Source organism: Stylophora pistillata, chromosome 2, assembly GCF_964205215.1.
Source record: "Stylophora pistillata chromosome 2, jaStyPist1.2, whole genome shotgun sequence".
Classification (NCBI taxonomy): Eukaryota; Metazoa; Cnidaria; class Anthozoa; order Scleractinia; family Pocilloporidae; genus Stylophora; species Stylophora pistillata.
This window is the reverse complement of record NC_142520.1, coordinates 3,689,900-3,705,606: the sequence shown is the minus strand read 5'-3', so window position 1 is coordinate 3,705,606 and position 15,707 is coordinate 3,689,900. Positions and strand designations below refer to the sequence as shown.

At 38.7% G+C, this 15,707-nt stretch overlaps 1 protein-coding gene and 1 pseudogene across 1 annotated transcript; one reads left to right on the top strand and one right to left on the bottom strand.

Annotated features, from left to right (window-relative positions):
* The first annotated feature begins 2,377 nt into the window (after nucleotides 1–2,377).
* Nucleotides 2,378–11,327, top strand: LOC148736704 (uncharacterized). The gene is made up of 7 exons (XM_088750002.1): nucleotides 2,378–2,611; nucleotides 6,252–6,520; nucleotides 6,614–6,728; nucleotides 6,818–6,940; nucleotides 8,204–8,308; nucleotides 9,040–9,561; nucleotides 9,706–11,327. The coding sequence occupies exons 1-7, from the start codon at nucleotides 2,521–2,523 to the stop codon at nucleotides 10,032–10,034; spliced, it is 1,554 nt and encodes a 517-aa protein (XP_088606128.1). The 5' UTR covers nucleotides 2,378–2,520; the 3' UTR covers nucleotides 10,035–11,327.
* A 1,355-nt stretch (nucleotides 11,328–12,682) lies between these two features.
* Nucleotides 12,683–14,236, bottom strand: LOC148736703 (uncharacterized; annotated as a pseudogene).
* Between the last annotated feature and the right edge of the window lie 1,471 nt (nucleotides 14,237–15,707).

The window sequence follows — 15,707 nt, the reverse complement described above, 5'->3', positions numbered from 1 at the left end:
TTGGCAACCTACGAGTATTTGACCGTCGTCCATGCCGAGGGGTGGGGAATTTGAACAGTAAATGTCAAGTCTTTCCTGCGGAATATTGTTATAAAAGGTAAATAGTTCGCTTTGGCGAGAGAATGGCTAAGAGCGAAAGGCCTACAAGCTCTAAGTTTCAAAACTTAGTCAATGCGTAGAAAGTCACGGCCTTACAAAATAATTGACCATCAAACCATTCCTTCAGGCTGGGGGGGGGGGGGGAGATTGGACTCACAAGTTCAATTGCCCAGGGGGTTGCCAGGGAGTATGTTGAAGCTTCGAATTGATAGACGCACATTTGTAAAGCGAAAAAGGAAGCAAAGCAATCACAGGACAAATTAGCAATTTAAAAAGCTTAAAGGGGTGCCGCTTATCATTTTTTAAATTTATGCAAATAAGGAGATATTGAACATTGCGTCTAAAAAAAATGTTTGTTTAAGGTGATGGATTTCACCATCCCAAAAGAGGTTTTTTACATTTTGTATGGATCTAGTTCTCGATGAATAGTTGAACTGGAGAGAAAATTTAAAACACTTTTTGTCTTATACATATATTTAATTGTTATAGTTAGAACATAGATAGTAACATCTTCCCACCATTGTTTGTTAACTAATGTTTTGTTTGTTTTTTTCATCGATACATTTTGTTATTCTCCTTGTTGTTATCCTTTCTTTTATCAGAAACACAGACGGCTCATAAAGTCTACTGTCAAAATATCTTAAATAGAACTAAGAAGTCAGCGATAGGGTATTGAAAAAAGTTTAATCAGTAGTTTAAAAAATATTTACGTTCATTTCGTGTATTTACTACTTGAAAAAGGCTTCTGTAGATAAGTTACTGACTCTATTAATATTGAAGTCCAATTATTTCAATCCGGGCACTGACCTTAAGTAGAGCTTTGCTCTCATAAAGGAGCCACATAGGAATAGGAAACCTCCTGTCAAATTAAACATTGAGCAAACAATGGGAAAGAAAGGAGGAAGGACTTAGGACATCTCACGTTATTTCAAATGGCTCAATCCTTCCTTCCTTCTTTCCCAGAGGAAAAAAAACCCTAACTTGTCTCCCCCCTTAAAAAAGAGCAGATAGCCAATACCTATGAAGACGATCCGTTTTGGACTCGGTTTGTACATTTAATGTATTTGACATTATTTTCGTAGACATATTGTTTTTGGATTGTGTAAGTATTTTAGGTAATTAGCTACAGTTCATTTGGTTATGACGTAAGTAAAATCTGTTGTTTCTTAGAGCCAGGCTATCAATAAATAAAAAGTTCACCTGTATCATGTTTGATTCTGTGCCTGTTTTAACGAGTCTTGTTGGAAGAAGAAGCGGAGGCAAAATGTTTGGTTTAAGAGGGCTGGTCCTCGGTTCGCAACGTTGAATGTAGACGACCTCGAAGAACAACTTCCCAATACTGAGCCAAGCGGTGTTCAAATGAAAACTAAGCGGTGATAAAAACATTTGGTAATGGTAATGGTAATGGTTTATTAGATATGAATTCGGCATTAAAATGAAATACTTCATATTTACAAGAAATTACAAAAAATTTATACAAATGAAATGAGACTATATAAATAAAAAATTTTGCCGGGGGACTGGGTTACCGGCTCACAAGATTCTATTAACAAACTATTACAAATGTGATATAAGTCTATTGCGATAATTTATTAAGCTTTGACGTCATTGCGGGAAAAAAACTTATTTGAAATCGTTTTGTCCTACATTCAAAAAGAGTCAAGTTATTGCTGGAGCGCAGCTGGCGGCCGTGTGCGTCTAGTCTTTTCTGTGGAATTAATGATAACAACTGTGAGTTTTTAATTTTCTTGAACTGTTCGAGGCAAAGACGTTCCCCATTTTCTTCCAGTGTGGGGTAATTCAAAACATTACATGCAGTTCTGTAAGAAATTAGTGGTTCGATTATCCTGAAAGCTCTTCTTTGTATCTGTTCTAAATTCAAGCTAATAAAGTCTATTGCCATCCATTACTTACCGGTATTTCATTGAAGAATTCATTATTTAACACATGTACACCAATTTAAGTTAAAAACAACAACAACATAACAAAACAAACAACAAAGCAACGAATTGATCATGTCGCGCGTGGCTGATTTTCCGAAAACTTGGGCGCGACACTCCAGCATAAATTGCATAAGATGTTGACGTCATTTCTATGATCAGTAAGTTTTTAGAGAATGGAATTTTGTGGTCGACTTTTTAAGTTTAAAATGACATGAAAAACTTGCCAATCTATTTCATTTTACGGTTAAAAAAAAAACAACAATAAAGTTGAAGTTCTTTATGATGAACTCAAGAAGGCGAAGTGCTTGATTCGTCATTGGTCAGTTGTCAGTCACATGATTATGCAATCCGCAAGCGCTGAATTATACACTTAACACATCGCGAAGAGCGCGTAAGCTCGACGGTAGAGTTTCCCTGCTTGAGCTGTTTGGCTGTGAACGATAGACAAGAAACCGTCTTTTCCACTGCGTTTTTAAGAATGAAGATTCCCACTTTACTAGTTCTATCTTTCCTGTCCAAAACCGTTTTGTGGGGAGGATGGCTTCAATTCCCTACGGAAGGAAACCAGAGTAAGACTTTAGATTTTTTTTTCCAATATTTCATCAATAATATTTGCGAAACAAGGTAGAAAAGAATGGACTCCTGTACCTCTTCCAGGGTAAATTTTTCTTTTGAGTCTATAATTGCCCTCTTAATTTAAACACTTAATGATTCTCAACAAATTCGAAGCGACACCTTTTTTCACGATTAATGTTTGTATTTTCCCTTTTCATTTTTACGATTGACTTTCATTGTATATTAACTGTGAAGCACTTTCACCAGCTTGGGACGAGCTATAAAATACACTTTCTGTCGGTTTAAGTTCACACTATTTCAGAATGTACGTTACTTAATCAACGGAAATATCGAGTTCTGTCCACTGAATTGACCGGCACAAATTTCAGCGCCATTCTTCAGTATTTTCGTTCTTCGAATTACAAATTGGTTGTTTATTTACGTAAAGACCAAGGCACCCAACGTAGATTTGTAGCTTGAATAGAAAAAAAGGAAAAAAAAGACAAGAATTGTTGAGTTCTAAAACGTTGTGGCCCAAACGTCGTTTCTTTATAAATGTGTGCGTCGAGAATTGCGCTCGCTTTTCAGCTTCAGCCTGCAAAGCGCGCTAGCTGAGTCCCCGTACTTAAGAGAATCTTCACGATGGTATGTCCTTCATGCCACGAGGCTTTCCCAAAGTGCAAGAAAATTTCGGCTCGTTTAATAACAGTTTTCAGCACGATAGGTCTACAGACTAGAAGTTCATGTATACGAAACTTGAGCGGAAGAAAGATTCACAGCGTTGGGGAGGTTTTTTAGTCGCCCATCCAAGTAGGAGCCATGTGTGTCAGCGATTGCAGTGACATGGACAGACATCATATACTCGCCTATTTGGCTTATTTACAACAAGAAATAGCATTTGTCTGTGGTTTTACCGTTTGACAGCTCAGATTTGAGTTCATTTTAGTATGAAAGGTAGACTCATCCGAGAAAAATGAAAAACTTATTTCATTCACGGTTTGCGTTTTGGCTGTTTGCTCATCTGTACCAAAACAGATGGTTCATCCTCTAACTGAATTAACATACAGTTTTCTAATTCAGGCTGAACATATTTTCATATATTTTTTGTATAAGCCGAAATAGGCCAAACAGAGTTTTCGAATTGGCTTATAGTTGTTATGAGGCCAAGTAAAATAACTGATTTTGGATACAGAGGAGGAACAAAGTTGTATTGTAAAAACTTACTTGCATTTAAGTATCATATCCAACAGGAATTAAAAGGCATCGGTTAGTTTAAACTATAAAAACACTTCATTCGTGAGAAGTCGTTGAAAGATTTATATTAAAGTCTGAAAAAGTTTCTTGTAAGACAATTTTGTAATCAAAGAGTATTTTTGCTTTAGATCTTACGCGGAGCCATAAGCTCTGACATTTCAGTCCCAAAGTTAGTTGAGCTATCTTTTAGCTGTCAACTGTTTCGTGTTGAGATAAAAGAGCGCCACTTTAATAAGATAAGCTTTTTCAACGCAAAAGACTGTCAAGAAGATCTCACAGCAACATTTGTTCTGTCATTAAGGGAGACATTTTAAAATGTTTTTTGTATTTCATTAACAAACTGAAAATGCTCGTGTTGCTTTGTATTGTCTTCTATTATGGCTGATCTTAAGTGTTTGACACCTGAATCACATTGACACCTGAACCGCCCGTAACCGCCCGAAACTCGCGATTGCCTCGCGCGAGAACGCTTTCCCTCTTACCTCCCCTACTAAGTGGAGTTTTGTCCCCAAACTTCCTCTATAGTTTGGAGATGAATAAGCCAGTCAGAATCCGTCGTTTGCGCATATATTTTATTGGCTTTAGGGGGTACTAGAGGGTCATTACTCTATGCGTCTTCACCAAATGATCAAATTTGAAAATATGGCGTTCGCGTGGCCGACTCTCAAAATTTTCAGGTCGGATTTTTCGTTCATTTGCGATCAAGTTAGACCTTGTAGAACTCAGAATGTAAAGTAACAATGCTATAGAATACTCTGCTTGGAAAATAATGGATATCCAGGTCTTAAAGGTGACAGAATAAGCTCTTGAGTCAACGACACCACGAGTCTCAAAGGCGATGCGAATTATGGACGTAAAGTGAAAACCGAACTTTCGGACTTCAAGCAGGGCCTAGCGACAATTTGACGATTCGATGGTCTGGTAAATATTATTTTCGAATAAAAATGTGTTCAAAAAGTATTTTTCAACAGAAGATTTTACCTCAAATCGAAGTTTTTTCTGAATTTTCAACATAACGCCGCGCAATTTCCGGTCATGAAGGCAAGTAAACAACGATCTAAGCATGATGAATTTTACCGTGTGGGCTTTGTACACGTAAGAAATTCGTGTGGACGGGTATTCTGAAGTTGCTCCGAAATTCGTACGTTTATCGCTTATAACAGCGAATAAAAAACTGTTTTGAATAAATCTGGCGTCCCGAAATATTTCTTGGCCATTTTAGTCTTGCTTCCAATTGATAGATTCCATGGAACTTCAGATCTCTTCACTCACGGACAAATTTGCATATTCCCTTTTGAAATATGATCCACATGCCATTTTCACACATGCGAAAATATTTAGCGATTTTTATCTTTCATCTTAATCTTTTAGTTAAAACGTAATGTGCACCTATTGTTTTTTGCGCCGGAAATAAGTTCCTTAAGTAGTCTTCTTTCACTGGAGCTTGTTTTTCGGAAAAGATGATTTTTAAAAATTTACTGCGCATTGTGTTTGCCTTGTTGGTTTCTCCAAAATTTTGACTTTTCGCAAGCACGTGTTACACGTAAGTGTCAAGGTAGAATAATTGATAATTATTCCACGAGCGCGCGTTGGATATGAGATGATAGATAACCAACGAGGCGCGTAGTGCCGAGTTGGCTATAATCATCTCATATCCAACAAGCGCGAGTGGAATAACTGTTTTATTACAAACGTTAAATTAAATTATTAAATTTTATTCAATTTTTTAGCTCCCCTTTAATTTTAAGCTCACGCGTGCGCTTACCATATTTGTAGATTATGGTATATTGGCTCATAAGGAATAGTAGCTAAGCCAATAAAAAGTCTTGAATTGCATTATCCAATGATCCAGTTTTTGAATATGAATATAGTTTATATCTTACCACTTGCAGCCCAGAGGCTGAATTACGGGCGCAGTGTAAGGTTGAGAACAGACGTCAGCATAACAGGCGCCTCTAGCAGCCGCTTCAGTCTATCGATCTCACCTTCCCACCCATCCCACTCCAGGGGAGGATATCCATCATACAGTAATCTCGTGTGTGGGAAATTAACGTCTCCTACCCCAACCCTGCAGGAGACGGGACCTCCATTTATTCGTCCCTATCCGAGAAGACTAGAATATCTAACCATTTCTTGATGTTATAGAAAGGTAGCAAACTAATTCTTCTCAATTATTTTAAGACCTTGAGTGTTGGTCCGGCAGGGGCTCGAACCCTCGACTTCCCGCACAACAGTCCAGCGCTCTATCCATTGAGCTAACCGGGAGGCGGTTAATAATATATGATATATAATATGCTTTTCTTTAGCTGTGATATTCCCGTTTCTAGTCAGATTGTTAGTAAATCTCTAGCTGAAATGCTGACGGCATTTTTCCTCATAAATCCAATCCTTTGCATGCAGGTTTTGGCTGCCGAAGTCTTCGGTTTAAGAAACCAGAAGAAGGATATGCTCCTCAAGGTTACGTATTTAAAGAAACTTATCTGCCAATGGGGACGGAGCTCAATGGTGACTGCAGATATGAGTGCCTTATGGAAAGTACCTGTGTGTCCGTGAATATCGGCCCACCAAACGAGACAGGCTTCAGGCTCTGCCAGCTAATTGATTCCGATCACACCAAACATCGTGACAATAATGAAGCAAGAAAAGGTTTTATTCATTGGGCTACAGAGGTGGGATTTCACATAACCATACAATCATCTTGAGTCAACCCGGATATTATTGGTCGGGTATATTTACTAATAGGTGTTTTTATATCCAATCAGAATCCATGCTCCAGTAATCCCTGTCTCCATAATGCCACGTGTCTCAATGGATATACCGACAAGAGATACATTTGCCTATGTCCAGTTCCTTACAAGGGAGAAAACTGTGAAAAAGGTCACTCTAGTATTTTTTTAATGTTCCGAAGATTCTTCATCCAGCTTGCGGACAAGGTTTCATCAGTCTTAATTGTTTTCTTTGTTTAGATAAAAACGAGTGCGCAGACAACACTCATGACTGCTCTGCCAAAGCTGTTTGTAAGAAAACCGAGGGATCATTTATGTGCAGCTGTAAAGAAGGTTATCAGGGGGACGGTCAGAATTGCACAGGTGAGATTTATAGATATTTATGGAGACATCAAATAATATATATAATAGCAATAATGGTAATGTATTTCTATAGCGCCATATCCATTGACTCATGACGTTTTAAAACGTTTGGAGGAATTTGGCTGGACTGCATTAAGCAGTTTACCATTTTTTGAAGGAACTTTTTACAGATGCCCCCATTTTCAGAAATAAGGCCAGACCACAACACCGGGAGCAACGCTCTCTACTCTCTACGATAAGTGCGTGATTTATTCAAAGTCCCCTGTCAACCACTACAGAGAAGATGTGGGAGACAGGCCCTGTGGTTTTACGTCCTTATGCGAGAAGACTAGAATGTCTAACCATTTCCAGATGTTATAGCAAAGACAGCACATTCTCCCCATTTATGTTAAGACACTGAGTTTAAGTCCAGTCTGTGGCTTGAAACCTCGACCTCCCTAAGCAATCTAGCGCTCTACAGTATGAGCTAACCAAGCAGCGGATAACATCAGCTGATTCTGAATCAATTCCAAGTATTAAACATATTAAATGAGGAAAAAATTTCCGGGTATAATAGATAGCTGATCCTGTATTGTTAGGAGAAGAGGAGAAGACGGTTTGATGACATCCCGTCTGATCTCTTTTCAATTTGGCTGAGAGCGATTTAGCTGAAGATCAAAACATTAACTGCTGATAAAGTCGAACCTCGATTATCCGGACTCGTCGGGACCTCGGTAAATATTCCGGATAGTCGAAAATATGAATATTAATGAGATAGAAATGTAAAGGAAAGGTATACAGCAACGAAAACATCATTTTAATTGTGATAGCTACACAGCCTGTATGTATTAACAAATAACACATCAGAATATTTCTTTGTCTCGTCGCACTTGCGAATTTTGAAAAGTGCACTGGATAATACGCTGTTTTAACAGTCTTGAAAGGATTATTGGGCTTTTTGCGACTCTAAGTTTTCAAGATCCCAACTAATTAATATTCATGAAAAAATTGGGACCACAGAAAAAAGTCCGGATAATCAAATAGTCCGGATAATCCAGGTTCGACTGTATGCATCATTGTCAAGTTTGCTAAAGTTGTTGTTGGTAATGACCAAATAGTGACTTGGGGCGAAGGGTTCGAATCACGTCGAAGCCTAAAAATTTATCATAAGGCTTATTTTCTACAATTTCCCTCACTGTAGCTCCCCTGTGGAAATAGTTTCTTTTTTTGATTTGTAATTGGTGTCCATCCAACACTTTCTCCGCTTTTTATCAAACTTTTTAGATATGGACGAGTGTACCAGCAATATCCATGGATGTCATTATAATGCAAGTTGCAATAACACAGACGGGTCTTACACTTGCAAATGCAAAGCAGGATTCAATTGCAGTAAGTGTGACAAATATTATGTGTTTTTTATAGAAAGATTCTCCAGAACTTAAACTGATAACGTTTTGCCAGATCCACTAGAACCAGCAGATACACAGATAACTTAGGTAATAAATGTGTTTAAAAAGAATACTAACTGTATTCATTGCACTTCGAATTCAGACAAGCGCTTTATCATTCGGTGTAAATTGTGATAACTTAAATACTAATACAAATTAAGAGCTATGGAAGCACACCTTCTTTAAGCTAAATTTGTATTTACATCAAACCTGAATCCATAAATCGAGGTTGTGCGGATTACATTCATGGCCATCAGGATTCTATCATTGCAAGGAACAGGAACTAAAATAGACAATTTTTCCACATATTGAACTAACGTGGTTCATTTCTTGATATGTTTAGACAGAAAATTCAATCAAACACCCCCCTAACATTCGGCAATACTCGACGTTAGGAGTCGGGTGAACAACTTTTACCTCATACTTTCCACCAAATAGTCAAAAAAAAATATCAAGTTTCTTTAACAGTGTAGGAAAAATTAAGGTCTGAGGTGGCCTTTTCTTTTTGCTAATTTCCATATATTTGTTTTCTCTTTTGTTTGGAATCATAATTCAAACAAACATTAAAGAAAAAGATGAAATTACAACTTATCTCAATACTTTTTAAAACGACACTGGGAAACTTTGGTGTCCGATAAACAATTGATGCCAATTTTACATTTTTCCTCTCAGCATTCAAAGCCATGTTCACAAATCTGAAAGCCACTGGAAGATTTGGACCAACATCGCTTGGTAGTTACTATACGGATCAGGATCATGACAGACAAGTTACACTGTCCAGCGGTATTCAGCTGTGGACTGTACCGTACACTGGTGACTACAGAATAGAAGCAATAGGAGCAGCAGGAGGGTACGATATAAACCCTAACAGTGCTCAGTACCGAGGAAGAGGAGCAAGAATGATTGGAACGTTCCGCTTAAACAAGAATGAAATCATTCAGATACTTGTTGGTCAGGAAGGAGGAATAAACACGCTCGATGACTCTTCTGGAGGTGGTGGAGGTACATTTGTAGTGAGAGGAGCTGACACACCTTTGATAATAGCTGGAGGCGGAGGAGGGATACTCTATGCAAGATCAAGACACGATGGATGTGACGCCAGCACAAACACAACAGGGAATTCTGGGTACAGATCATGGTCAGGGGGGAGCAATGGACTTGGTGCACAAACTGCTGATGATGTTTATGGTTCAGGTTAGAATAACTTTAATGACCTCTCATATTCAAGCATTTTGAATACATGACAAAAAGGTTTATACAAATTATTTCTTCAGTCATATGCTCACGATATCAACATCAAAACGTTTTCCGATTTAGTTTGACATTATTATATTTCAGGTGGTGGTGGCGGCGGATTTTACTCCAGTGGAAGAAGTGGGAAGAATTTTAATGGAACCAAGGGAAAGGGTGGAGAAGGTGGTAGGGGATTTCTACAAGGAGGGGTGGGTGGGAGATCCGTGTGGTTTGGATGCGCTGGTGGGTTTGGTGGAGGAGGTGGATGTTATGGGGGAGGGGGAGGGGGAGGGTACTCAGGGGGAGGCAGTGGAAAGCGTGGTTCGGATACCTGCGGGGGTGGTGGTGGATCCTACAATGTTGGAAACAATCAGCAGAATGAATGTTGTTTCAACATGGCTGGTCATGGCCAGGTGACCATCATATTATTGTAGAATAAACAACTGAACCACTTGTCATCTAATGCAGAGGTGATTCTGGTGGAAATTAGATGTGATAACTAGTTAAATAATGTTAACATGCTTGAACGTTCATAATTATTTAGATCAAAAATCCTAAGGGAATTGCAACTCTTGCTATTTCATACTACAACCAGCGACAAGGTTGTTGCTGAAAAAGTAGACCCCTTTTACTCCGTTTTATTCCCATTCACCTACTGTCCCACGGCACAACAGTGTACTTTGTTTTCTGTCTGTGATAGTACAGCGTTGAGTGGGTCAATTGGGGAATTATAGCAAACTGCACTTTCACCCAGTTTCTCGCTGTAAGATGTTGCACTTTTTATGTCGGTGGCAATACAAAATCGAGTGCATGACCGGGATGTAAACTGCAGCAAATTCTTCAAAATTATCTACAAAACGTCCTTAAAAGCGAATACGTGAATGTCACGTGTCAACTAACTTTATCGCTGAATGTTGATCCACTCGGCAGTCAAAGTTCCTCAACCACTGCGAAATGCCATTTATTGCAATGCCATTTAATCATGTTTTTCATTTTAGTGTTTATCTCCCATAAGAATTTTTCCAGAGAAGAAGACTACATCATTTGCAACTGCGATACCTTCTAGCCGATTATAGCTTTAACAAGCAATATTTTGAATCGTAATGCATCGTTAATTTTTTGTTCGATCCATCTTATCTGATGTGCGGCGAGAATTGAAGCAAATCACTTTAACATTTACGTTCATTTCTTGTATTTACTACTGGAATACGACTTTGTATATGAGTTACCGAGTCCCTTCAAGTGCGATTATTGCCATCCGAGGATCGAGCTTTAATCGAGCTTTGCTCTCATATAGGAAAATGCAGGGGAATAGAAGACCGCCTGTCAGATCAAAAACTCTAAAAACGAAGGGATATCTAACGTGGGCCCAAGCGACAGAGAGGGGGAGGGCTTATATCATATATTTTCATGCGACAAATGGCTTATTCCTTTGAAAGAGACTCTTCCTACTAGAGGAGAAAAAAATCCTCCTCACCCCCACCCCCCACCCTTCGCCTATGAAAGGAGTAGAGAGCCGATACCGAGGAAGAAGAACGCCTTTGAATCTACTTAATGTACGTATCGAATTTCTCATTGTTTTCATAGAAGTATTACATTTTGATTGTTTTACAAGTCTTTGAAGAGAACACACCTCAGTTAGCTTAGGTGGTAAGTTTAAGTTGTTGTTGCATTGTAAGTGATACTGGAAACTAGGAGTCAAGCTATCAATAAAAAAGGTCTCCAGTGTATTGTTTGATCACGTGGCTGTTCCAACATAATCATTCTCCTAAAGGCAATGGCAGATTTAACCAGAATTGGCAGTAATGTGGCAATCTAATTAGCCAGTTTGCCGTTGTTGATAAGAGTAGAAACAACACTGCCTGCGTCAACGTGTCACGCAAAGTACTATGCACTGAAAAAATGGTTTTTTTAACGTGAATACTGTGATAAAAGACAAATCGACAGTGATTTAAGGTAGTCTGTATTCTTATCGACCACAATATTTGTCATCACAGTGGTTACCTTGCGAGTCAACAAGCCCGCCATAAACCGCTGTCGCCATTTCCTATGGGTGACCGCTAAATACAAGTTCGACTGTACTCAAATGAAAGTATCAAAAATTCTTATATATATCAAAATATTTCTTAGCTTATTCAAGTTCGAATGTAACAAAAAATTGTTTTGGCAAACCCCCCTTCTAAAAAATTCCTGGACCCCGCTTAAACCTGTAACCTGTAAGAGTGACCACCATCTAATTTCTCCTTACAATAAAACGGCTGAATCATTCATTAGGATCATGAGAAGAAAGGAAATGATCTCCAGCTTGAGCAGCTTTGCTCGCTAAACTAATTCTCGTCATCAGCAGCGGTGGAAATGAAAAGATAACATGAGAGAGAATATGCATTCTGATGTAAGGGCGTAAAGAGGTACGCGTTCGTAAACTTGTATGTCGTCTTTTTTTCAAGGATCATTTGCTAGATTTTCGATGAGCGGTTGCTTGATTATTTGAAAATTTTCAACGATTGTTTCATTTTTTTTCCCATTTATTTATCCAGTCATTCACTCAATTTTTTTAATTTTATTTCTCTATTATTTTCTATTTTTAACAAATGGTAAACACCACAGCGTACACTATTGAGTTATGGATGCACGCGGGAGGTTGCTAAGCACGAAAGAAGCGTAAGAGTCGCTCGAGGCGATAGCCGAGAGCGACTCTAGCTTCTTGAGTGCTTAGCAAACCTCCCAAGTGCATCCATAACTCAATAGTGTACGGTGTGGTGTTTACCATTTGTTTTATAACATAACATTGATACATTGTAGCTAAAGAGTTCCCTTTTATTTAACAAATCTTACGTGACCAGAAAAAACAAGCGCGCGCGGAAAAATAGTCTTTGCATTTGCTTACGTCAGCAGCGTACACCCATAGGCAAATGGGGGACGCTAAATTGACCAATCAGAGCGCGCGCTTTACTTTAGTTATGTTATAATATTATTTATTATTATTTATTATTTTATTATTTATTTATTATTTTCATTTTATTAATTTCTATGTGGCTGATCCTTAGTATCATTAGTAGTTATCTTATTGTTATCATTTCACTTTCTTTCTTTTTTTTTTTTTCTGAGATCATCAGGTAAATCAAAGAAACAATATGGACACCAGGTTTGATCCTTTAGCCAAGTTGCCATTTGAAGATTCGATAGCCTGCGAGCAAATTCTTATTTACGCTGCGGCGAGAGCAGCGGAGCTCGCGAGAGCGAGGTGAGCATGCGTGAGGTCTGGGACGGGTCCTGCAAGAACCCTGGCAGACCTCTCGCAAGGTCAAATCACTTTCTGCCTCCAAATCGACAGGCTTCATAGCGCAAAAGAAAGTCTACTCGCATTATTTCGTGTCGATGCAAAGGGAATCAGGCTCTAACGGGAAAGGAACTGAATGGCTACTTCAAAAGTCAGGTTTCCGAGTAAGGAATGGAACCTATTATTATTTCTCATATCCTTAATTTACCGAAAAATAATAATAGCTTCCAGTCCTTACTCGAAAACCTGATCTAAGTCACGACCGTAAACATAGCTATCACAGTTTAGTATCCCATACATCAGATTCACAATCATCCGTGATATCCTGCGGATTAACAATTCCCATGTCAAAACTGTCAGCGATGTGTTTATCCCGGAACGTTTTAACAACTCTACCAGTTTTCGGACAGACCTGTGACATTTTTCGCAGAGCGATTGGACTCCTTGTGGAGTCTGGTGTCACTGGGGCTCTCGGAGAAACCTCAATTGTTTCTTGCCATTTAAAAAAGAGGAGTTTTAGAGATCGACGGCATTCGCGAATGCGAAATGTGTAGGTAAATGGATTACAAGCGGCGTTGATGAAGAGAAATGGTAGCGAGACTCGCCGACACGAAACCAGCCACATCCCAGCACAATAAGAACAATGTACCTCAAGAAGAGTAATAGCATAAAATGCCAAATGCGAAATAAAGAGGAACAGAACTATAAGAATGGCTGTAAATGCGAACTGTCTATCGATGTCGAGTCTTTTCTCGTTTGCCGAGACGGTGTTGTCGTTAGCGTCAGAGTTCATGCAGCAAGCGAGCCGTCTGGACCGTCTGTATCCGCGTAGAACTTTTAGCAATACGAAATTAAAAAAAAGGACAGCGACGAGTGGAAAAGTCAAATTCAAATGAACTTGCAACATGTCGTAAATTCCCTTCGGAATTCCAGTGAATTGAAGCAAACAAAAAACCACGGAATACGCCACAACGCAAACTGCACATGCCAGCGTTTTTCTACCGCTCGCCGTCGCACGGTAGTAAAACGGTAAGGCCACGGCGATTAAACGTTCCACGGACAAGCTCATGATAAGAAATGTGCCGTTGTTTATGGCAAAGAGACTGATGATACTTTCAAAACTCGTGCCAATCGTCGCTTCATCCTTTGAATTTTGCACGATATTTCGTTCCGTATATGAAGACCGCTTATAGCAGATCCTGTCAACAAATCGTTTGCGACCAGTGCAGCGATAAGAACTGAAATGGGTTTGCGAAAGCAACGCAATGGATCCTTGTACATAATAATGTGGTTAACAATAAGATTAGACAACAAGTTAAATAATACTTAGATTATTGTATTTTGATAATTATTAGAAAGAGATTCCCGGTAACATTTCTTGGTGCACACTAAAATGAGCAAAGAGTTTTTTTACATCTTTTATTGAGATCGCGATATTCGGGAATACAGTTGAGCACCATTCTTTGTAGGAAGGTGTTTTCCATCTTTCACGAGCGTGGGACAGAGAAAACTTCTGAGTACCTACGAAGAATTGAACCTCAGACCTTCGAATTCCGCGCTCCAATTCTCTGCCACTTATCCACAGAGACTCTACGGAAAGCAATGCCCATTACCAGGTTCAAATATGACACGCGTCTTGCATGCTGCTAGAATCGGCAATGTCGATAGCGTCGTGTCAATTCCATCGTGAAAAGACGGACGACATCTTTATCTATTTCTTAGCCGACCTCAAAACTTACTATTCTTCTTATTCTATTTACAAAACCAGTTTTATTCATCACGTCCTTTCACCCACTTTTTTGCTGTTAGATGTTGCAATTTCCTTTTTGGCTGAAACTGTTCAAAATCGAGTGGATGAATGGGATGTTTTGGTAAACTGCGGTGCAGTTTAAAGATCTTATTTACACAACATCCTTAAAAGCGACTGGGTGAGTGTTATACATCATTAGTCTTATCGTTGAAAGTAGATTCACTCAGTAGTCAATCATGTAGTTTCCTGATCCACTGTGAAATACCATTTAATGAAATGCCATTGAATCATCTATATCATTCGTTTATTTCACATCGTAATTGTTTCTGCGAAGGAGGCTACACAATCTGTAACAAGTTCCAGCCGTTTAGGGCTTTAACAACCGATGTTTTGAGTTGTAATTGAAAATGCAATACGCTGTTTTTGTTACTGTATATCTATCCATGCCGAGGGGTGGGGAATTTGAACAGTAAATGTCAAGTCTTTCCTGCGGAATATTGTTATAAAAGGTAAATAGTTCGCTTTGGCGAGAGAATGGCTAAGAGTGAAAGGCCTACAAGGTCTAGGTTTCAAAACTTAGTCAATGCGTAGAAAGTCACGGCCTTACAAAATAATTGACCATCAAACAAGTCCTTCAGGCTGGGGGGGGGGGGGAGATTGGACTCACAAGTTCAATTGCCCAGGGGGTTGCCAGGGAGTATGTTGAAGCTTCGAATTGATAGACGCACATTTGTAAAGCGAAAAAGGAAGCAAAGCAATCACAGGACAAATTAGCAATTTAAAAAGCTTAAAGAGGTGCAGCTTATCATTTTCTAAATTTATGCAAATACGGAGATATTGAACATTGCGTCTAAAAAAAAATGTTTATTCAAGGTGATGGATTTCACCATCTCAAAAGAGGTTTTTTTCATTTTGTATGGACCTAGTTCTCGATGAATAGTTGAACTGGAAAATCAATTTAAATCACTTTTTGTCTTATACATATATTTAATTGTTATAGTTAGAACATATACAGTAACATCTTCCTACCATTGTTTGTTAACTAATGTTTTGTTTGTTTTTTTCATCGATACATTT